General features: G+C 43.4%; 1 protein-coding gene across 5 annotated transcripts in view; it reads left to right on the forward strand.

Annotated features, from left to right (window-relative positions):
* ADARB1 (adenosine deaminase RNA specific B1) overlaps positions 1-23992 on the forward strand; it is a 136537-nt gene extending 112545 nt beyond the window's left edge. For 4 of the 5 annotated variants that reach the window (XM_076055029.1, XM_032946493.2, XM_032946494.2 and 1 more), the window contains 5 exons: positions 7207-7358; positions 12510-12672; positions 17955-18136; positions 18812-18990; positions 23103-23992. In XM_076055029.1, coding sequence (XP_075911144.1) covers positions 7207-7358; positions 12510-12672; positions 17955-18136; positions 18812-18990; positions 23103-23279 — 853 coding nt within the window. In that variant the 3' untranslated portion in view covers positions 23280-23992. The remainder of the gene's footprint in view (positions 1-7206; positions 7359-12509; positions 12673-17954; positions 18137-18811; positions 18991-23102) is intronic. The other variant, XM_076055035.1, reaches the window with a different exon arrangement.
* Positions 23993-24854: the final 862 nt, after the last annotated feature.

Below are 24854 nucleotides of genomic sequence, written 5' to 3' on the forward strand. Positions count from 1 at the left end.
AGAACCAAGAATATACTCTGATAATATATGCATTGACTTTGAAGCTGATTGGTCCACACCAGAGACAGCTTTCTTTTGAGCCTTTTGAGCCTAGGCTCTAAACAAAGCTGTCTCTGGTGTGGACCAATCAGTTTCAAGGACAATGCATATACTATCAGAGTATGTTTTTTGTTTGCATTCTGACCACAAGTATTGTGGTTAATGCAGACATGATTCCTTGTAAGAGGTTTCAATTTGGTGTTTTAACATCTTAACACCTGTTTTGTTGCCAGAAAAAAAGGGGGAAAACCTATTCTCACAAGTTCAACGTGCATACGTACAAGAACCACTCGGCACAATTAAATCTCCATTCATGGCCATGGTAGTTCTACCCTGTAGCATGACCTTGTTTGGGAGGAGAAAACACAAAAATCTTGCCTTTAGGAAATTATAATGTGGGCCAGTCCTTCAGCAGGATTGGGGGGGGTGGGGCTGGAAGGGCCCGGGCATTCCTCCCCCCCGCCCCATCATTTTCTGCGGCTAATGGGCCCAACTTTGAAAACAATAAGTGCAATCCTAAGCTTGATTATAGAGTGGAGAATGGCGGTAATAGTGGTCACGTGTATGGGTTTGAGGTAAGCACCCTTGCCAGCAGCGTTTTGCACAAGTTTAATCCGCTGAATTGGGAGACTCGGGAAGAGCGTATGCATGAGAGAATCACAGGAATCAAGTGTGGAGGTTACGTGGGCGTGCGCGATTGTTTCAGCGGCATTCTGAGTGAGGGAGTTTTGAATGCGGCGTATCATGCGATGATGAATGAAAACGTCTTTGTTGTTGTCTCTGGGCTCTACCTCGGAATGTTACAGTATGCCTGCGTTTCTTAACCCATGTGTAATCGGTTATTGCGGTGAAATAGATACTTTTAAAATTTAATCATAATCAATTATGCACAAAATGTGCTTTATTTCTAACTCAGCCTTTCTGATTATCAGGATTGCTAAGTTAAAATGTCACTTTGACAATGGCTGTACAATGTGGAATTTCGTTCACTGCCTCAGGGCTGTAAATGGCCGAGATGATGGTGATGATTACGAGTCCTCCATACCCCTTTTTCAGCACGAATCCACAATGAATCCTGTGTGTTCAATAATTACATTACAAGACTGGTTTGGCTCACCTAGGATGATACATTTCAGCAATCGGGACTTACATTCTTAAAATGAAATTTACTGCCTGCACCATTTCATCATCAATGAACATCTGGAATCTAGCTTGACACGTACTCAGTGGTGTTTCCACACAAACTCCCTATTGATGCGTGTATAATGTCTCACCACATTTCTGGGATAATTTTTTATATGTTTGCTTTGTACCCTCCAATCGTGTTCCCTCGGCGGTTTCTTTTTCTTTGACTGTCCCACCCCATGAACCTCCTTCTCCGCTCGCTGAAGGAAATGTCCGCTGCTGGATTTTAAAAACAATGCGCTCCAGCTGACATTTTAACCCCAGCAGAATGTCTGACGATGGAAACTTACGACAGCACTGGGAGCTGTGGTCCTAACTAGGGAAACAGATTGCACTTGAGACACTAATATCCGCCGGACTGGCAAGTGTACATTCTCTTGCACGGATTGTGAATCTGGAGAAATAAAAGTAGTCTTGGATTTTATTTTTTTTCAAACGGGAAATGTGAGTGATGCTGGGTGTTGTTTGGAAGTAAGTTACTTTGGTGGTGATGGATGCTATTTTGTGTTGTATGACGTAAAATAGAATTGATACCCTGGGTATTCGCTCTATTCTTAGAGCGCAAGGCTATCGCAAAACGAAGAAACTATGTTTCACAGACATAGTTTGCATTAGTTATTTTACAACAGTGGGTGATGTTGCGATGCAGCTTTTCCCAACTGGGTAATTTCTGAGTAAATTGAAATTGGTACACCGCATAGATTTTGTTTTTACATTTGACTAAATACATACGAATGCACAGAATAATTGGGATATGCTGTATGGTCGCAAACTGCCTCAATTAGCAGAGATGAAAGTAATACTTCAGGGAACATCGTCTCGACTCGCATGACAACCCGACTATTTTTTACCCACACACAGTCACTATCGCCAACAATACAGTAGACTTAAATGCTTTACAAACAATGCTCTACTTTCACATCTGAAACATTCCAGCTTACTCGAGTGTGGCTTCAAGAGGTTTTCACTCTTGTACTTTTGGCAACAGCAGAATGATTTAAGGCCGAGTTACATGCCCCATAATCCCTTCTCGTTGTACAGTCGTGGGCTTCCAATTGTGAGTCCAATTCCCTGTTCCAGTGTCATCTGACCAATGTTGGATATTTGTGTGTTCTTACTTAACTGTAGAGAATTCAAGATTTTTATTTACAAGTTGACAGTTCAGCATTGGCCAGAATGTACAGTAATTACACGTTCCTTTATTCACAATCTGGTTATAGCTTAGGTATGCAACGTTGCATTCAGTGTGTGGAGATTGTACTCCTTTATATGTTCGGTCACATTAATCCAGTAATTTCCATACCTTTTCAGACTATAAAACCGCACTCGCTCAGACAAATGCAGTGTTTCTTTCATGCAACGTTTCAGCCGCATTTGGCCATTGTTAATGGAACGCTTTCCTTTAAATGCAAATGCGATGCAGGCGTTGTCGCGCGCATGATGTGCGTGCAAAGTGAATAAAAAAAATATGAAGTTCCTGGGTACGTTGGTAGTTCACATCCTTAGCCATCCGCTGTACTACATGCGGGCAGGGCCGGATTCAGATTTTGTAGGCCCCCTGGGCTACAGGTATTGTGAGGCCCCCAGTAATATTTTCAAAACGAAAACAAAGTTAAATAAAAAAAATATTTTTACAAGGCTAACGACAAATAAAATTCGGCATTCACAAATGAAATAACTTTTCACCCAATCTCTGGAAGGCCCTCCAGCTGGCACAGACCCCTGGGCTGCAACCCCTAAAGCCCCACCCCCGCCCCCCCGTGCCTTAATCCGGCTCTGACTGCGGGTGGCAATTCACGCGTTTGCTGTGACGCCACTTTGCGACAACGCGCAGCAAAAACAATCACCGGGGCGCTATGCTGATTGGGCGATGAAACGCGTGCGAACACGAATTAGCAATAATGCGCGGCTGAAAACATCGCACAAGCACAACACGGTGGACGAGGTGCAGCTGCGAACTTTCTGCGGCTGCGGCTGTGAAACCCGGCGACCGCGAGTTCGATTCCCGTCCACGGGCAACATCGGTGGCGAATATCTCAAACTGGTCCTGGGGCCCTCAAAATGAGCAACCTGGTGCCGCGTGTTAAACGTCGCCACTGGGGATACAAAGGCGTTCGGGCGTGGTGCTGGCCACCCACCCCCTCGTGCGCCGTGCCGGTCTTCATTGGGTGCTCGTATCGGGCTACACGTGGGATCCTTCTCTTTGATGTCGCATTTGTTCCGTTTTTCTTTGGATGTCGTGTGAGGTGATTAATCTCACGTCTGCACGAGGCAAACACCAGCACGTGTTATGCCACATACGTCCAATTTATACTCTTGTCAGAACATTTGCTTTACATTGTTCCATTCTTCGTTTTTTTTTTCCCTTTCAGTAATTGCGAAGACCTTTAAGTTTCCATCGAGCTTTAGAAGGGATCAGCTTCCCTCTTTGTCAGCCACTGAAAGTTGGTCGGTGTTACATTCTGCAGCCAATGTTAAACCAATATTTATACATCAACGCAGCAATTTCCAATTTGTGCATTCGCCTGCAGTAAAATAACAACTCTTGTCGTTGTTGAATAACTTGTGAATGGCATGGCAGCGCCGTTCGTGTTATCCATCAAGGATCTGTCATAGAACAAGCAGCTGAATGTGCTGATTAGTGAGTGTGGGTTGCAGTCTTTCGATGACGATGTTGGAGTGTTTGCCTGACCAAGTTAAGTATGAGACCAAATTAATTTGTTCTTAACATTTGCGTGCGATGCATAGTACATTAACAACATCCTGGCAACAACACTTGTATCGATGTCTTGCCATGACATATGCGATCAGGCACACCTGGTATTTGATCCTGCCTTTGGCTTCTCCTAGGTCAACTCGGCCTTAAAAGAGTAACAATGAGTATAGTGGAGGCCTCACAAATCAACGTTCTTGTTCTGCTGTCATTACTCAGTGCTCGCAAACGGCACTCGCCAATACTTTATGTAAGCATAAAGAGGGATCTTTGTTACGTGTGTGTGTGTGGTGTTCACATGCAGTTGTTCGTGACATGCCGATGCCATAACACTCCTTACACATGGCAACCTGGTTTTATCTTTCGTGAGAGCTGTGGACTTCCAACTCGGGATCTCGGTGGAGCAGGATAAGAGCTCTGACAGCATAGTTGGTAAAGCAAACAGTGCCTTGTTGCTAAGCAATGTCTTGTTTGAGATTGTTTTTGAAGTATTGTGGGTTTCCTTCTTCACACCCGCGGCTGCTCTGTCTAAATATAGCTCTACGCAACGCTGATGAGTGCCCCTTGCTCTTGTGCTTCGGTTGTTTTTTTGTTGTCGTTGCAAGTGCCACAACAGTAATGACCAAACAAGCGTGTGTCTGTCGCTTGTTTGGTGGTCTTTGGCCAGTTTTACGAATGCCACATTCCTGTGACAGTCTAATGATTAGAACAATCGAAAAAAAAATATATGTAAAACATTGCATAATAATGAACGAATATTTTATCTTAATGCAAGTAACATAAATGTATTCACCATGTCATATGTGACTATTGTAATGTACCGTATGTAGAATTTATTTTGCACGGTACGTAGCTAACCTTGCTAATCGGAGGTGCGGGGAGGGGGGGGGACAGAAAACTAAACACAAAAAAAACTGTTCTAAAGAAATTAGTTTTCAATCTAGATGATTTAATAGTGTGTATATAGCTTCGGTGGCTTTATAATATTGAAAGGAACATCGTTCCAGGCGGCCGCAGAAGCACATTGAAAGCGCCCGATGCAGTGACCGTTTTTGTTTGATGGCTTTCCAAACTTGCGTAGAATAGAGTGTGTATTCACAGCATGTGATATCATATGTATACGGTACTGTATGTAGATATGTATAGCTAATGTCAGCCTGCTGGATGGTGGTTGCAGTGTATATTATAATCCACAGTAATTGCATTCCACCTCACTGACTTCAGTGACTCATCTTCAGGAGGTACAGTGAGGGAAAAAAGTATTTGATCCCCTGCTGATTTGGTACGTTTGCCCACTGACAAAGAAATGGTCAGTCTATAATTTTAATGGTAAGTTTATTTGAACAGTGAGAGACAGAATAAAAACAAAAAAATCCGGAAAAACGCATGTCAAAAATGTTTTAAATTGATTTGCATTTTAATGAGGGAAATAAGTATTTGACCCCTCTGCAAAACATGACCCTTGTTGGCAATCACAGTAGTCAGACGTTTCTTGTAGTTGGCCACCAGGTTTTGCACACATCTCAGGAGGGATTTTGTCCCACTCCTCTTTGCAGATCTTCTCCAAGTCATTAAGGTTTCGAGGCTGACGTTTGGCAAAACGAACCTTCAGCTCCCTCCACATATTTTCTATGGGATTAAGGTCTGGAGACTGGCTAGGCCACTCCAAGACCTTAATGTACTTCTTGAGCCACTCCTTTGTTGCCTTGGCCGTGTATTTTGGGTCATTGTCATGCTGGACTACCCATCCACGACCCATTTTCAATGCCCTGGCTGAGGGAAGGAGGTTTCTCACCCAAGATTTGATGGTACATGGCCCCGTCCATCGTCCCTTTGATGCAGTGAAGTTGTCCTGTCCCCTTAGCAGAAAAACAACCCCAAAGCATAATGTTTCCACCTCCATGTTTGACGTTGGGGATGGTGTTCTTGGGGTCATAGGCAGCATTCCTCCTCCTCCAAACACGGCGAGTTGAGTTGATGCCAAAGCGCTCCATTTTGGTCTCATCTGACCACAACACTTTCACCCAGTTGTCCTCTGAATCATTCAGATGTTCATTGGCAAACTTCAGACAGGCATGAATATGTGCTTTCTTGAGCAGGGGGACCTTGCGGGCGCTGCAGGATTTCAGTCCTTCACGGAGTAGTGTGTTACCAATTGTTTTCTTGGTGACTATGGTCCCAGCTGCCTTGAGATCATTGACAAGATCCTCCCGTTTAGTTCTTCGCTGATTCCTCACCGTTCTCATGATCATTGCAACTCCACGAGGTGAGATCTTGCATGGAGCCCCAGGCCGAGGGAGATTGACAGTTCTTTTGTGTTTCTTCAATTTGTGAATAATCGCACCAACTGTTGTCACCTTCTCACCAAGCTGCTTGGCAATGGTCTTGTAGCCCATTCCAGCCTTGTGTAGGTCTACAATCTTGTCCCTGACATCCTTGGAGAGCTCTTTGGTCTTGGCCATGGTGGAGAGTTGGGAATCTGATTAATTTATTGCTTCTGTGGATAGGTGTCTTTTATACAGGTAACAAGATGAGATTAGGAGCACTCCCTTTAAGAGTGTGCTTCCAATCTCAGCTCGCTACCTGTATAAAAGACACCTGGGAGCCAGAAATCTTTCTGATTGAGAGGGGGTCAAATACTTATTTCCCTCATTAAAATGCAAATCAATTTATAACATTTTTGACATGCGTTTTTCTGGATTTTGTTGTTGTTATTCTGTCTCTCACTGTTCAAATAAATCTACCATTAAAATTATAGACCGATCATTTTTTTTGTCAGTAGGCAAACGTACAAATTCAGCAGGGGATCAAATACTTTTTTCCCTCACTGTATTGGTTTGAAAGTGTGGCACGTTACTGTTTTTTCCTCTTTCTCCACATGGAACAAACACAGTACCTTCAGAAACATCTCTTCCGTGAGAAGGGAGATCACTCAAACTCCACATAGGTAGCCAGAAGGCTATTTGCTCTCCTGATTCCTACACCACATTTCATTGCCCAAAAAGGCTCGTGAAATACTGTAGTCCCAGCGCTCCGTGGTCCATGCACAGCATGCATCGCATGCACTGGATACGCTCTGCTTCACCACACGTGGCATATTTTAGAAAATAAAGTGTGACATTTGACATTACATTGGGGACAAAGGAATCAAATGAACAGATGTGATTTTGTCCGAGTCAAATATGTAACACTGGGTATTGCTGTACACACATATATATATTTTTTTACACGTATAACATGCGTGAAATGCGTTTGTTTCACTTCAACAGTAGCAAGGAAGAGGAGAAGCAGACGTCCATATTTGTAGCATTGGAACAGGGAGGCTTCAAGCTGAAGGAAGACATCCAGTTTCACCTATACATCAGCACATCACCCTGTGGAGATGCTCGCATCTTTTCTCCCCATGAAGCCAGCATGGATGGTAAGAGCTCAGGTTTTTTAAGCATCGGATATCACTTACGTGGCCCCCAAATTCATCTTTCGTAGGCAAATCATATCCTGTGCTTGCTGTGGATTCCCGTCAGAAATTATATCCTGAAACTACTGACTCGAAACGTGAAAAAATATATATACAGTACATTCTAGACATCTGTACTCCCCGTGTATATATAGGTTAAGATTTTTAGATGTAAGCAGGATTATGTTTAAAATACATTGATGTCTTCTGAAAAAAGCCTACATTCTAGGGTATGAAATATCTACCCTGTTATGAATTTAGATGATACATTTCTCTAGCTTGTTCATCCTTGGGATGTTACTTGTAGAAAAAACGTGGCTGCAGAGTTCGCCATGTCACTCTACCGTCACACGTTCCATCCACAAAGAATGTATCAGCGTTGCCACTTTACTCGGCAGCGAGCGTATGTGGGAATGTAAAATTTGACATTGTTGTAGTTGCTTTGAAACATTTGTACCGGAAGCCCTTGCACAGCATCACCATGCCAACCGAATGGGATGCTGCCCTGGTGGAACGGTCAGCACACTGCACTTCCAATCTAGAGGTTGCCATGGTGGCTAGGAGATGTTAACTACCTCGCCTGTTATGAAGGAGGTCGTGGGTTCGATCCCGATCCCGACCCTGACGACTGTATATTTGGAGGTTGCATGTCTCTCTCCCCGTGGTCACGTGGATTTTTCTCCGGGTCACTTGGTTTTTTTTTTCTTCCCTCTCCACGTTTAGAAACGTGCGTTTGTAGTATTTGGTTGATATAAATTCCCACGCAATAAGCTACTTGATTGAGCTATCACTTGCAATGGCCAGGTCGCTTCTGAAAAATAGCTATATGGCTCAGTGGGCCTTACCTGGTATAATATAGAAAAAAAATAGTTTAGTTTGATTTGTTCATTCTTGCACGGCAGATGACATTAATGATGCGCGTTTCTTGATTCCCTTCCACACCCACCCCACCTCCCCCGCATCTGTCCACCCAGCAGTACAAATGGATCGATCGGCCGGTTGCATGTGGTGGGGTAGAGTGTGGCTACGACCACCTCTTCCAAGACGTTTGGTCAGCGTGGGCGATTGGGCCAAATACCGCCTAGAAGGGTTCGCTGCAGCTCCCACGAGCGGAGGCCTATATGCCAGCAGTCACGTGAGCAGGCAATTTGCAGGGCTGCGCTTTTACATGTTTTACGTGAACGGCTTAACACTTGACATTAAAAGTAGGGCAGGATAAATTGGATTGTTGCTTTCTGTTAACAGGTAGAGTCGATGATGATTATGTCGTGGTGTTTATGGCCTCTGCTTGCACGCCACTGGCAGTCTGTTGAATTCATAATAAAGGTTTTTGGGTTAGATCGCGTTTATTTATAAATGTGTCGTAACCCTCCACCACCCGACACGGCCAATCAGCAAAAAAAAAAAGTGTCACGTTGACAAAAGACAAATAATTCACTACTTCAGCCCACCGGTGTGTTGAAGAGTTAATCCACATTTACAGTTTGAGTACGACGTTTCGCTGGTAAATACATCCAGCATCATCGGGCAATTCGCCAGAATGTCTGAAGTAGGGTTGCCAACTGTCCAGGAACGGGCATCTGCATTCGTGCGGCTGGAATTAATTTGCACCGAGATCTGGTACCGGTATTGTGTTGAACTTTGTTACAGGAGACTGCACAGGCTTGATAGTCGTAGGCTGACTTACAGCTATGTCTGAGTTTGGTTTGTGAGAAAGGTGGCATTGGGGCCACACTCATCTTCCTTGGCAACTCTGAGTCCACGGTAGAAATGCCACGTTTTGGAAGGCCGTGGGCAGTCTCTCTCCCATAGGGGGACCGCTGTTGACTTCCTACAAAGCGGTACTCATGTCGCCGGCGAGGATTTGAGTCTAAACTGTTTAATTTCTTGGCTTTTGGATGTGATTCAAAGCCTTCAGCCACAGTGCCACGCAGCACGGGTATTATCTGAGACAATCAGCAGCATCTGGGGACAGGCCTTGCCCTCGCAATGTTTAGCTCTGGGCTGGCAGTACACTTCTTGCAGATAACTTTATATTTGATGCCGTTGAACGTCATATAGTAATAAAAATATCAAAAGTGTCTAAACGTAGCTAAACTACATTGCATAACTTGGAACCATTAGCGCAAGAATGAGGGGAGAATACAAAAATAAACAGAGTTCCTTCAAAGTAAAAAGAAAAACAAGTATTTTTTTTAAATCCTTTCAAAAGCTTGCTATTAGAAACTCGTGATGGCACATTTGGGGCAATAAGTCGATTTTAGCAATAGGACAAAAATAGCATTAAAGAAGGCATTTATATTGCACTTTTTTAAATGTTTAGTCTCGGTCATGACTTACACCACATACTATGATTGGAAACAGAAATTCTGCGCCTTCTGCCAGCTTTGAGAAGTAAACAAATTTTACAATGTTCAGCTTTGAGAAGTAAACTAATATTACAATGTTACGCTCATTGTCACTTGAGAAAAATGGGCAAACACACAGGAAAATAAACTCCCCGGCTAATGTGGCCACGAAACTCTAAAATACACCTGTACATGTAATTTAACTTCTGCAGATAATATTGCATTCGTACATTGTTATCAATGTTTACTACCACATTATTACGTCGATGGGATTTTCATGAATGTCTGTAAAAAAAGAGGTGTGACGTCATGCAATCCTGTTTGTGGCCACTGAAGGGCAGTAGTCTCTCGTCAGTGCCGGATTAAGCTCGTGCGGGGCCTGTAGCATATGTTATAAAGGGGCCCTCAATAAATAAAAAAACACATAAATATTAAAATACACATTTTTAACAAGCAAAGTAAAGTAATTGTATTTTTTCATTTCTTATACAGCCAGATACTACGACGAATCGCTAACCTTGAACACCCAGTCGTTCGTAAAAGTTTAAGGCGGTATAGCACTATAGTAATAGAGCAAGTGCAGAATCACTGAACCGGAATTGATAGTTTGAAAGCATTTAGCGCGGGGCCCTTGAAAGTGCGGAGCCCGTAGCTACATATGTTGCTTTTGCTTCTAGGATAATCCGGCACTGTCTCTCGTACGTATGAATAAATCCTCAACACACTTTGTGATTATTATGTTGTTGTACATTTAAAATAAACCCAATGAGGGAGGGTGGGCCGGCTTGACTCAGAGATCAGAGTGCCGAGCTGAGTTTAAATTTGGTAAATCCCCCGCGATTAAACTGGATTCTTGAGTGTAGCAAACCTATGGTCTCAGCCCAGTCATCAATAACTGCGCACACACGCACTAAAATCACTAGACATTTGGTTTTGCACTTAATTTCGTTACATTCTAACCTGGAGAGTTAAAACTATGTCAGTTGGTCATGTGACGAAACAAAAAAACATTTTTAGCAGGGTGGGTGGGAAAGTGCTGCCCCCTAGTACCCGAATATACCTAAGAGGTCACTTGAAGGGATCTCAAATGTAGATTTGTGATATCTCTTTCCGAAAACCGCTCTCTAACACGGACTGATGCACTACTCTCAGATGGTTGCAAATGCATTCTTTGTCACATGACGTGATGGAACTCGCAGAATCGTCTCAAATTTGGGGGGGGGGGGGGGGGTAGACGATAAAGAATGTACCCCCAAGTGGGTTATTGTATATCTCCATTCTACCTGCAGTCTCTCACATGCATGTCCACTTAGGTAAGAGACTAGTTTACTGTGTATGCTACATTAAAACCACTTATTTGTTCACGTTATTATGTTTTTTCACGCGATAACTTTGAGATGTTCAGCAGCACAAAAATCATCCCAATTCATCTACATTGCTTCCGATCACTTATATCATGTACATTTTCATATCATCTTCTGGGCAGGGTCCTCAAACTGAGACATACATCTTAATGGCCCCTTCTATAATTGTTTTTATCTTCTATTGCATCGATCATTCTTGTAAAACAGCTCATGGCTGAATGTTTATTATCTGCCTCGAAGAAATGAAAAACAAACACACAAACTATGATAACTTGCCAATAAGCTCTGAGTTTGACAAACTGTTAATATTGCTCACATATACAGTATATATCCCACTTCCTCTTATCTGCAATGGGATGGATGGATACAGTTGCGAATAATAAATGCGCAGATAAAATGAGTTTAACATCTATTACTTGTTTTCTGCCAATACCTGTTTGTCTGTCTGTGCTCGTGCAGTACTTTGACTCCTGTTATCGATTAAACAGCAACTAAAAGGATTCACATTGTTAGCCATTCGCCTTATCTGGCATGCAACTCCGAGTTTCCACTCAGCCAAACGGATGAACTGAATTAAAGGCAAACGCGTTACGTTCTTGCCGATGCGCTGTACAATTCCCATCTTAATTGGCTTTGAAGTGGCCAGGAGATGTTACTTAAATCATTTTGGTGACCCATCAGTATGGATTGTTAAGATGAACCTCGGATGTTATTTTGAGTTTTCCTGCCGGTCCTCTGGTTCCCTTCCACATCCAAACAAACAATCCCTCCTCAAAGAAAATAAAACCTTGACACTCGGTCAGAATCTATTTATTGGGTGGGATGTTATTGTTTTGCTTGATCCTCGTTTAAACTCCTAAATCTGCAGCAAACAGCAAAGAGCTATAACCCGTGGATAACGGGATGAAGTGCACATCACACGGGAACCCATGGAAAAACAGGAGTTGTAGATAAGAGCACTGCAGATATAATGGCAATTCTGCCGTGTAGTATTCCTTGAAATGTCGATGTGTTACCAAACGGTTCATGATTTGTGTGCAGTGCAGTGAATATATACACAGTGAGAAAGATCCCCCATAGAGCCTTAACGGAATGTTGGCCCAATTGCTGTCAGCGAGCAAATATCAAGGCCGGCACGGCACACTAAGGGGGAAGGTGACCCCAGCACCATGCCCAGCTTACCTTTAGTTCCCCAGTGGTGATGTTTATCCACCACACAAGGTACTTATTTGAGGCTGAGTCGACCTAGGGGATGCCCAGGACCAGTCAAGAAAATCGGCAATGGTGTTGGCCGTGAGTGGGAATCGAACTCAGGTTCATGGCGCAGCGCGCTAACCGCTACACAAACACGAGCAAATAAAGCCGCGTATATATATACATGTTTTTTGTTCGGTAAAATGCAGGTGACAAGCACCCCAACAGAAAGGCCCGCGGGCAACTGCGTACAAAGATCGAGTCGGGAGAGGGGACCATTCCTGTGCGGGCGAGTGGCGCTGTGCAGACGTGGGATGGTGTACTGCAAGGAGAGCGTCTTCTCACCATGTCCTGCAGTGACAAAATCGCCAGGTACGCATCATCGCCATTATTATTATTACTAACTAACGATAACAAACTATTTTTTTTTATTTTACCAGGTAAGCCCCACTGAGCTCCTGGCCGCAAATGAGAGCTCAACGAAGCGGCTTATCGTGTGGAAATTTAAAGCGGCCAAATGTTCTAAAGGCACGTTTCTAAAAACGCATGTTTTATTACGCTTGCTCACCCCGGAAAGTCTCACTGAGCTTCAGTACTCTTTGGTTGGAGGATCCTGCCGAGATGGAACAGTCAGCGGCCATGTGGTAGGATGTATGTACGCGTGTTGAATTTATTTTGCACTGTACACAGCCAACCGTGCCATTGAGTTCTAAAGAAATTCATTTTCAATCTAGATTCAAAAGTTTACAGCTCCAGTGGCTTCCTAATATCAGAAAGAGGAGCATTCCAGATAGCCGCATAAGCGCATCTGAAAGTGCGCGAAGCGGTGACCGTCTTTGTTCGATGGTTATCCAAAAGCCGCTGCCATGAAGCTGATGTGTATAAAGCTGCACGCCTTTGGCAGCAGTCCCGCCGCTGGGTTTGATTGCCTATTTGTACGAATTGGAACACGCACACATGCGTCCTTATTTCTGGCAACTCAAAAAAATGAAAATCCAGCAAGCAGATATGACCGTGGGGATTATCGCTGGTTCACGAAAAAAAAAAGATTCTCGGAACATCAGGAAATCACATCGGAGCCCAGGTAATCATTCAAGCAGTTATACCCGACAACTTGGGCCACACTGAAACACATCCAGCAGCATGCGCACGTGTTGGGCTGTACGTGTCCAGGTGTTCACTCGTGCATTCCGTGGCCACGCACCCCGTGATGCATTCACCCACGCTGTTGTGTGACCCTGAGTGCCCGCGTGCCCTGCGTATGTGGACAGCATACGAGTGCTGTACGTATGCATATCAGTCAAGTGAGGCGGTGCGTTGTTCACGTTCAGCGAGTCGTGAGTTGAAATCCCAGCGAGGGATTGATCGGATTTTCCCATCGTACCACTTGGGTTGATAAAATGATGTCCACTTTATACTATAGAAAGACTGGTGCCTGCCATAGGAACGTGTAATTCCCACCTCTAAATTATAGGGCTACTGATGGATATCAATATTTCATGGGAAGTATTGGTATCCATCAGATAAAAGGGGAAACACTTATTATGATATCAATACTGTCCTCATGCTTTTTGGGGCATGGAGACAATTGTATTTTACTGACTCTTTTAGCCTCCGCTTCCCATGTTGGCAACATATTTGTTGCATTTGTTTTTCTAAAGCACGCAAATCCGCCTTGCAGTTGGCTTTACCGTAGTTACCAATTGTGATAGAGCTGCCAGGTGAATGGGGTCCCTTTATTGGAAAAGCAATCGGGAGATATGGCCGGATCTCCCGCGGTTTCAGCAGGGTGTGGTGGCATCAGCTTGCACCGAAGATTTCATTGGGCATTTTGGGGTCAGAGGTGACCAAGTGGCCAGCTGTTTCCCCCCTGCTGCTTCTGAAGCTCCCAGCGTGGAGGGGAGGGTAAGGGTCTGGTCAGACTGGGCATGGTCATTGGGGAAGGGGGGTGGGGGCCAACTTTCCACTCATGGGTGATGTTCAGCATAATTGAAGAAAAAACGAAATGTTGATTACATTTATGCATAATTACACGGTAAAATTATTCATTAAAACGTAATACAGTCACAATTAAATATTTTTTTACGATTTAATATTTAGGATTTAATAAGATAAAAATCGCCCTTGTATAATTTAATCCGAGCCACTCACCGTCACCATAAAGCAGAGGTGAAAGGCTGAGGTTTACTGGATTTTCAAGGTTATAGAGACAATCTGGCGGATGTGAAAAGCTTATTGTGTTTGTTTTAGAAGATAAATGTAAAATAAATGTGAAAAAATTACAACGAAAAGAGTTCGTATAACACAAGTACTAAACTCTTTGACATTGAACTTTTATATTTCATGCCACATCGACATATGTTACGTCTTAAATTCACAACACAGTAATACATGAAATAACTTGATCCATTAATACCCTTTACACTCAACTGTTGCATTTTATGTCATCGGGCTTTTTTTTCTATTATCCATTATCCTTCAACAACCCAACTTTATTTTTGCATGATAAAATCGGTAGGACATTCAATCAACATTAAGCCATTTCCCTGTCTAAGAGTACAGACAGGATATAGCGAGGGTTGGTGCTTTTAAACGCGCATCAATATTACACACTTTGATATTTGAAAAAGTACATTAGCAAGTACTGCAACATTGACAAGCTCGAGTCAATGAACTGGGTGAAAGAAAATTTACACCGTCTTCTTGTATTTCGATAAACTGTTGTCATGGAAGCTCTTCAGCGCGTGCAACATTAATGTTCTTATATCATCGTCATCATCAGGCACGATATATCCACCTATTGATGAAGGCCTCCTCATGCCATCACCATTCCTGACGATCCTGTGATGCCGTAATCCATCCCACTCCTGTACGTGAACCAATCTCATTGCTTCACCTCCAATGGATGTTTCCATCATCTCTGGTCTGTTCTCTGATGTGGCTGCCATTCGTGTCACCAGTGTTGTCTGTTGGCGAACATTTTTTTGGGTGATGTGCTCCGTCCCAGTTCACCCTCTATGTCAACTGTGGCCATAAAGGACCGAATTAATGACGGGTTGCATTTGTTCATGCCATTAACTATCATTTGCAAATAATGGGATACATTTTTTACTTGTTCCTATCACGTGGTAAAAGCTGTCATTAACAGGAAGACCCTGGTATCTCACCTTGTGCTGTCATCTCCTCTCCACTAGGCAATCGGATAGATCAGACTCCGATACAACACGTATAACGTTGAAAAGTAAAAATTAGGTCACAAGGCATGGATTCATCAACAATAATCTTCAGTGAATTGATTTGACCGAGCGTGGATATCAATGTGACTCGATCAATATAAGACATTTATATGTGCATGTGTATTTGCATATATGAATTGAAGTATGCGCGTACATACATGTGCATTTGCATGTTTGCACATGTGTGCATGTATGTGAATGCAGTGCTGCATATCTATATATTTTATGATTGGTATATATGTACTGTCGAGAGCGGAAGTGGAGTGGTTAGCCCACTGCTCTATGAACCCGGCTCAATTCCCGGTTCAATTCCCGTTCAAGGCCACCACTCGAAACGATTATCTAAACTGGTACTGGGCCTCCCCTAAAATGAGGTCCTAGGGTGATGTGTAAACATCACCACTAGGGAGACAAAGGCGGCCGGACGTGGTGCTGGCCACCCAGCCCCTCGTGCGTCGTGCCTGCCTTCATAGGTGCTCCCAAACAGCACTTGCCCCAACAGTCTGTTAATGCTACATGGGGGATCGTTGTCTTAGTGTATATGTCTGCAACATACATACAGATATACAGGGTGTCTGAAAAAGATGGACCCGATTTGAAATCGCTATATCTCTGCAGCCACGAACCGCCCATGAATGAAAGTCTTACCACTTGAAAGGGTGGGGCATAGAGTTTCAAATGATGACCGCGAGATGCCTCTCCCAGCGCACAAACAGCCCCTAGCCTCAGTCATTCGCAAGATGGCGACCCCGCAACACAAGGCTTATTTATTTTATTCTTTATTTATTTAGTTTATTTATTTTGGTATAGCCCTGTGAGCCATTCGGCTCTTGAATCGGGTGCAACCACAACAAACAAAAAAAACACGAACAAGAAAGGCGTTTTGCGTTGTTGCAGTTCAGCAAGACTGAATCCGTAATTGTGGTGCAGCGTGCGTTTCAACGGCGTTTTGGCATTGATCCGCCAATGTCAAAGAGCATGGTGGCACAAAAACACGGTCTTTTGTGCCACCATTAGCGACTAATCTGGATGACCTCAAAAACATAATCACGGCAGCGGTCACTTCACCGGAAGAAGACACTTTGAGAGGCGTTTGGGACGAATTAAACGATCGTCTCGATGTTGTCCGTACAGCAGGTGGAGCGCACGTAGAGCATTTATAAAATGGTTCGTAAAACTTGATAACATATTAAACCGTTTGTAACTTTTTGTGTAATTGTAACATGTTGCCATCGTGAAATATGCTGCTTTGAAATTGGGTCCATATGTCTGCACCACCCTGTACATACACAGTACTGCGGACTGCGTGTGTGTGTGCTTGCACACGGCCTTTTGTTCACTTATTCATTCGTAAGTTTCGAATATTTTTTGGATTCTAATCGGGGTCGCCAAATCATAAAGGTTGAGAAAGACTCGTTCAGTACATTGCATTGCAATGCACAAACCATTGACTATGATGTCTGACCGTGAGGAATGGTGATTACACGGGGAAGCCTTCATCCAACAGTGGATGGAGAACTACTGATCGTGGTGGTGACGCAGGTGGCACTGTGCACGAACCCCTTTTTTATACAGTACTGAAAATTAGTTCACATTTTTGAGTCCGATTCAAATTTTGTTTTGAACTGCTTTTCTGCAGATGTGGTGGAAAATTGCCAAATTGGCATTGAATAGCAAAAATAAGGCAATGTTCCCAACCGATATAGGTGGAAATTGCCTGTCCGTCAACGCACAAATGTATCCCGTTAAGTTATGCAATCTGGCCGGGTAGCTTAGAGGTTTCCATGGTACAATGGTTGGGTACAATTGACTTGCAATCCCAATGCACGGTGTATAGATTCTATCTCCAGGTTCGGCAGTTTAAACAATTGGCCAATTTTCTTAACTTCCCTTGCCTCTGTCCACCCAGCGTTAGACGCGGGTATACCGCAGTTAGTCCTGCGTGGTGGGGTAAAGTGTGGGTACACCCACCTCTTCCGAGGTGTCTGACCAGCGTGACGGGGGAGACAAAAGCCACTTCAGCTCTCCCGTCCGCACGCGGTGGAACGAGCGAGCAATTGTAGGACTGCACATTTTACCTTCACGTGGACTGCACAAGACCTCAAATTGAATGCAGAGCTGGACACATTCACAGCACAAATTCACCATTGCCACGGTGGCGTGTGACATCGGCACTGGAGTACTCGAATGCGGGAGCGCTAACCCGGCAATTGTTGCGGCAGCCGTGTAAGGAAGAACGCCTTGGGCCTGCTTTTAAAACCGCGGGGATGCAGCCGCGCAAAGTATGGCTCAGAAGCAGTCTGGATACGACATGCAATTAACGACGTGCCCATGGAGAAAAAAACAAGGCATTAGGGAGTGATAATCAAACATTTTTTTTGTGTTTAACTCTTTTTCTGTATTTCGTGTGTGCGTCAGGTGGAATGTGCTGGGCATACAGGGCTCCCTGCTGAGCCACCTGATGAAGCCCATCTACCTGAACAGCGTTATCCTGGGCAGCCTTTACCACGGCGAGCATCTGTCGCGCGCTGCATACCAGAGGATCTCCGACATTTGGGACCTTCCTTCACCATACAAGCTCAACCGACCCATGCTCAGTGGTGCACTTCAGAGACTCCAACTCGACACCGTTATTAACATCTTAACACTTTCACTGTCCCTTGTCTTGGATGTGCTTTTTTTTATTAAATTATAACGAAACTGATTACAGATGTGTTTAGGCTTCCACAATGGCTTAATGTTATTTTCAGAAGTGCAATGCAATCGAATGACTTTGATTGCTTTTGTTATTGCGCTTTTACAAGTTGGCTTCTAGTTGTGCTGATTTTATCTCGTAAAAATGAGCACTGTGCCGTGACTGTAGGCACTGTTTATGCGTCTGCTGCGGCTATGTTCGCCAACTTGGACAGTTGGGAAAATGTAGCAATGATGGGATGGCCACATTTCCTTTGTGGTCTAAATGACACAATGGTCGGGGTACGGTGTGCACGCAATACGGCACACCTTTTACGCGTTGTTAAATCATCTTTAATGTTTAGATTTTGGACATACGCTAATCCGATAACACACACTGCTTGCACGTGACGCGTTCCGTGGCGTTGTGTTCTTTTTGGGTTTGGTTGCTTCAGTTTCGCTATAAGCGTGTTTCAACTATACTGCTTGTTTTTGAAGCTGAAATACGCCGCCATTAAAATAACAAAGGTTTTAGTAAACACTGCAAAATGTATATAAAATGAAAACGCTGTTAATGTATTATGTGATTATCCTGTGTGTAGGCATTAGCAACGCAGAGTCCCGTCAGGCTGGGAAGGCCCCAAGTTTCAGTGCAAACTGGAGCTACGGCGATGGCAGTCTGGAGGTGATCAATGCCACCACGGGGAAGAATGACCTGGGCCGTGCATCGCGTCTCTCCAAGCATGCCTTGTTTTCACGCTGGCTACGAGTCAACAGAAAGGTGAACACATGTCTGTGACCTCAACACTCGGGACATTATGTCTGTCACCGTTGAAACGTGTGATTGACCCCATTCATTATTGATTCAGTGAAATCAATATCATTTTGACTTGCAATATTGACTGCCCTAAAGTTGACTTCAAGTTGACTTAATTTGCATTGATGCAATTTTAATTGACTCTTTTAAATTACAGTAATAGCAGGTGTTATATGATTGCTTGTTGCTTGCTTGCTTTTTGAGATAGCATTATTTACTGAACTCCTATTCATACTTTCCCTAGATATTGAGCCATTTGACATGGCTGCGTTTTGCTAAATTCTAAACAATTCATTTTTTAACGTTATTCTTTTGCACATTATACATATATACGCAGTCAGAACAATTAAAATGAGATCATGGTCTCGTTAAGTAGACCAAAGTTGTAATGAAAAAGGCACATTTTGCACTATAAACATTTATTTGAAGCACATTTGGGTGTGAAAGAAGGTGGAGGGTGATGCAGTGGTTAGTGAACTACTCTGGTGAATTGAGTTAAATTCAACATCAATGGCCAGTGGCACCAGATCTCGTGCAAGGACTCCATTTTCACCAACCCACAAACCTCTCCCATACAAAGAGTTGCGATTCAATGGATCTGAAAAACACAAACATCTCAAAGCAAGTGGGAGTTTGTGTTTTACCCATATTTCTGATTAAACATTAAAGGATATAGTTAAGGGGCCTGAGAATGAATCTCTCCTGGTACTCAGGGGCTGCGGTATTAGCTAATTTACCAGAAGGTGATCGACATTTGAGTGGTCATCTCTGTTGGAACAGTGATAGCGGTAGAAATATGGTTGGCGATTTCTTCATATCACCATTATTTACGCACCATTTAATTTGCCATTATCGTGATTTCTTCACGATAATGGCAATTTGCCATGCAAATTAAATCAGGTAAAAATAAACAAAATTGGATTTTCAGATTTAGCTTATTCGGGTCCCCATAAATTGCTGTGTAGGTTTTTGTGGTGCGCTGTATAGCTACCTCTCCGTTGCGTTCTCAAATCGCTAAGAATAATATTATCGTGAATAAATCTCATTCTATAGATGGTCCTACATGTTTAAATGCACAATCTTTTTTTTTGTATCTGCATTTTTATTTTTTACATTTTAACGTTAAATGTTGGTAAGATCTTTATTATTAAAGATTGATAAATATGAAGGTGTTAGTGCAACATTTGATAACAGAAGACTCTTAATATATTGCTGTTTCTTACAAAGTTAAAATTACATTTAGCATTACGTACAGAGGCCATTATTGTATTTTACGGCCCATACATTTGAAAAGCAACGGGGTGTAAGTCTACATGTGTCGAATACTAAATCTGTGCCTTTATCTTTTATTATTGCTCAGTATACATTTACAGTTTAAACCATCATTTTCCCGGGAATGTGTTTTGCCATTTTTTCTGTCTATATGTAAAATGTGCGATGATGGGAGCCAGGTGATATACCAAAGGCATCCATTTTAGAATTTCAGCCCCCCCTCCACCACCCACCACCTCCTGACAACAGAGCAACATTTTTCAATAGAAAGCAACCCCAGAGGTTGACACCGTAGAACTACTCCTGAGGCGTGATCCATGTGCGCTTGTACCCCTTTTTCCACTTGCACATCTAAACCGAGCCAGCACGAGGCCCTCACGGCACGAGTTTTTGTTTTGTTTTACCCACTGGCTACTTGCCGTGCTGGCCTCCTGAGAAGACATCTGAATCTGGTTTGGGGCCAGCAAGGCAGGGGGGTGAGGGGCTCGGCTAATGACGTGCCCGCTGGCGTTGTGATGTCAGTCGGTCCACTCAAGCACAGCGTCACCGTCCCACCTGCACGCATCTCAACTCACCCGTGTGCCAAGCCAGCGGCACGGCTGGCTTGACTCAGTTCTCCAATGGAAAAAAGAGGAATTAGAAGCGAATTCGAGGCTTAACGTGAGCAAGATTTGCTCACGAATGGCCAAGCTTACGACTGCTGGGAATGTGTGGCGTGATCCATCCTGCCTTGGATATCACGGTGGAGTGGGCAGGGAAATACCCCGAAAACTTGCCAGCCAGACCCATGCCAGCTGGACCCTGAATTAAGCGGAACCTATCAGGGATGGGATTTACATGTTTCATGGAGTGTCTGTGCTGTACGTGCCATAAACTCAGATGCACACGCACACATACACAATCTCACACACTCGCACAACGTAGACGCAAAGTATGGACACCCCACCAAATGGAATGAACCCACCAGGGTACAGGATATTCAAATACGAAGCCCTCAATAACTCAACCCATCATCATCATTGTTCATCTGGGGTCCACAAAACAACTACCTCCATGTCATACTATTACGCTGCTGCAGGAGGACTGGCGCCTCCCGTTGGATTGTGTATTATATCCACCTGGCTCAAGGACCACCATTAGAGACGAAATGCAGTGCTAGAAGATTGCCACAGCCTTGGCAGGACACTCTTTTCGCGGCACATGTACAGGTGTAAATGTGTGTATGATATGTGATGCTACTATGCCGTGGCGATTTCGCCTCGCCCCACCGTTCAGCTGTGATTCGCTTTGCCGGAACGGATCACCAAACTGCGGCGATGAGTGGGCCATCCACCCACACCCTGGCGGTATCGCTGCAATCCACAACAGCTGCATTGGATTGGTCGAAGGACCTTAACGTTCAACTATGACAGCTATGCGAACTGTTACTCAACATGCCACGCAAAGCTGTGTCCCTGCGGTGAGGTTATTTGCAGCGAGACTGTCCATTGCCAACAAACATTCCATGTCCATGCATTGTAAGTATGTATGTTGAACTTATTTCGCACCGTGTGTCAGCAACCACGCTCATCGGATGTGCGGGAAAAGGTACAACAAACTGAACACAAAAATCAGTTCTAAATAAATTAGTTTTAAATTTAGATTTAAATGCGCATAGCTCCAGTGGCTCCCTAATATTTGAAGAGCTTTCCAGACGACCGCAGAAGCGCATCTTTGAGCGCGCGATGCAGTGACCGTCATTGTTCGATGGTCAGCCAAATGCCGCTGGCGGAGGATGAAATGCACCCCCCGATGTCTCTCGAACGGATCTCTGTAATCCAGTCGCCAGAGGGCGCTCAACTTCCAAGCTACTTTCAAGTTGCGCAGAACAGACTTCACAGCCGGGCAAAGCCAAGAGTGACAACATGCGTGTGTCTACGGGTTGTTTAGTGAATGTATCCGCGACTGGGTTGACATCAGCAACGTGTCATCTTTGAGATCACGGTTTGATTACCGTGCGCCTGGGTATTCGAACCTTATAGATCTCGGTGTTACAGAGTCACCGAATTTGCGCGATGCTGCTGCACGCCTGGGACCTCCCTTGTCAGTATCAAAATATGAAAATAGGTTTCACCCTTTCCGGCAATAAAACTGTTGTGTTAAGATGTTAAAACACCAAACTGAAACCTTTTGCAAGGAATCTTGTCTGCATTGACCACATGTACTTGTGGTGAACATGATAGTATATGCATATACACATGCTCTGATAGTATATGCATATAGATTGTCAGAGCATGTTTGCATGTTCACCGCAAGTATATGTGGTTAATGCAGACATGATCCCTTGCAAAAGGTTTCAGTTTGGTGTTTTAACATCTTAACACAACAGTTTTATTGCCAGAAAGGGTTAAACCTATTCTCATATGCTTGGTGGATGTTGCAGAGTTTATTGCATGGGAGCTTCCAAATCTGCAAGGCGCTTAAGTGGTCATTAGCAAGTAGGTAATATTAAGGTAATATTAAGGAATGTTCCTGCCCTGCTTATGTATGCACGGATCTCCTTCACGTTTTTGATTTCCACCAATATGCAAAATGCTCTTTCAGGAATATATGAAAGAGTTTTAAGTTGCCGCGGGACTTTCCTGCATATATAACTTAAAAACATATATATAATGTGGTTCTCTTACAAAGGTTGTAAACCACCTGAGCCATCTGTATTAGAAAAAGAAGAACACCTGAAAGCGTTTCGCACGCTACCATCACTGACTGTCCTATTTCCGTCGGTTTTTTTTTTCTCTCTCTCACTCTCTCATTTGTTTTATCAGCTAAATACTCGCATTGACCTGAAGGGGAAGAGAATGAATGTTTACTGCGAAGCGAAGCTGGCAGCTGAGGACTATCAAGGAGCCAAGCGCCAGCTCAACCGGGCCTTCCACAAGGCTAGCCTAGGAGCCTGGATGAAGAAGCCCATTGAGCAAGATCAGTTCTCGCTCTCTGTGTGATGGGCTCTTGCGCCCACCGCTTTCGACTCGACATCTGTGCAAAAAAGAGCTTTATAGCTCTTCGGATTCCTCCGTGATGAATATAAAGATTCATATTCTGCTCGCGTGTTCTATGTAATTACTGTAATTACATGTTTGGCACACTCACGACTGTACAGTTATCTGTGTTATAAACGCATATTACAGTGCCATTATTAACATATAATGGAATCGCATTACCATTTAAAGATATGCAGTTTGGAAAATGAATGGACATGCAAATTGTGCAACACGCCATGATCAGAATAGCAAGAGAGACATTTTTCTCTGATATGAGTTGGGGGGGGGGGATGCCAAAATATGAATAGTTCCATAAAAGGTTTAATTGTCTTGGTAAAAAAAAAAAACCTCGTTTCAATAATTGCAAATAAACATAAAATATTTGCATAAAAAAAGTAATTTTATTGAGCTAGCATTGCTATTGATTTAAATTATAAAGACTTGCCTGTATTTGTAGAATTTTACCTGTATATTTTGAAGATATAATAATACTACAGTAGTGTACGGTGATACCCAAAGAAGACATTGTGTGATGCTTTGGAGCACGAATGAAACCCCTCAATGTTGACCTAACCCACGTGTGCGCTTCTATGACGCTTCCCTAGCCAATGTCCCTCGTTTCCCTACGCCTGATGTAGAAACGCATTTTTTTTAGTAAAATTGTATTTTTCACATTTTTCTGTCCGTGTGGTGATGGCGGGTAAGCGCCGAACGTGTTTTCAAAATGAACCCTTAACGTGTACAGCGTTCAAGCCTGAATGAATATAAAATGGACAACAGGTGGCCATTTTTTAATTGTTGGAGTTTATTCTAGTTGCCATACGGATGATCCCGTTAAGACAGTTTGCCCGATTATTTGCAAGGGAGATCCGTGGTGGTGGTCTATGAGCACAGCAGCAGCAACAACAAAAGACAAAAACATCGACATTGCAGTGAACGAGTGCAGCGGGGTCCTTAAGGAATATTGCACAACTAACAAACGAGGTGTTAAACGGTAACAGCAAATAGGTAGTTGACATATATATGAAAAGCAGGGTTATTGATATTTGCTCCTGAATGCTGCGGCGCGTCCTCTAAACACGGCCAAATATGCCAAGAATGATTCCTCCTGAAAAGCGAGTTGAGAGACCCGTCGAGGCTTTTCTAGTTAAAGAACATTTACGAATAAATCCGTAGTTTAAGTTGATGCAAGGTTATCTAACTCGTTTCCATTTAGAAACATGCCGTTTAGATTATTTGGCAGCGATAAATGTCCAAGCGATAAGCCACTTCGTTGGCCTATCATTTGTGATAGCCGCCAGGTCGCTTCTGAAAAAGAGCTGTATAGCTTGCCTTAGTGGACCTCACCTGGTAAAATAAAAGTGTATAATTAAAAAAAAAGTTTAGCTGGACTCAACAGCCCATAGGTTCATTGTGATATCATAGGTTCGATTTCACTTTTGTACTCTGAAATGGGGAAACAATGTATAAAGCTGGCATAGTTTGTGTCAATTAAACAACATTACTTTCAAGTCTGCACATGTTTATACGGTATAT

The sequence above is a fragment of the Petromyzon marinus genome, chromosome 4, assembly GCF_048934315.1.
Source record: "Petromyzon marinus isolate PM22_M1 ecotype Great Lakes invasive population chromosome 4, UKy_Petmar_22M1.pri1.0, whole genome shotgun sequence".
In the NCBI taxonomy this organism is placed as follows: domain Eukaryota; kingdom Metazoa; phylum Chordata; class Hyperoartia; order Petromyzontiformes; family Petromyzontidae; genus Petromyzon; species Petromyzon marinus.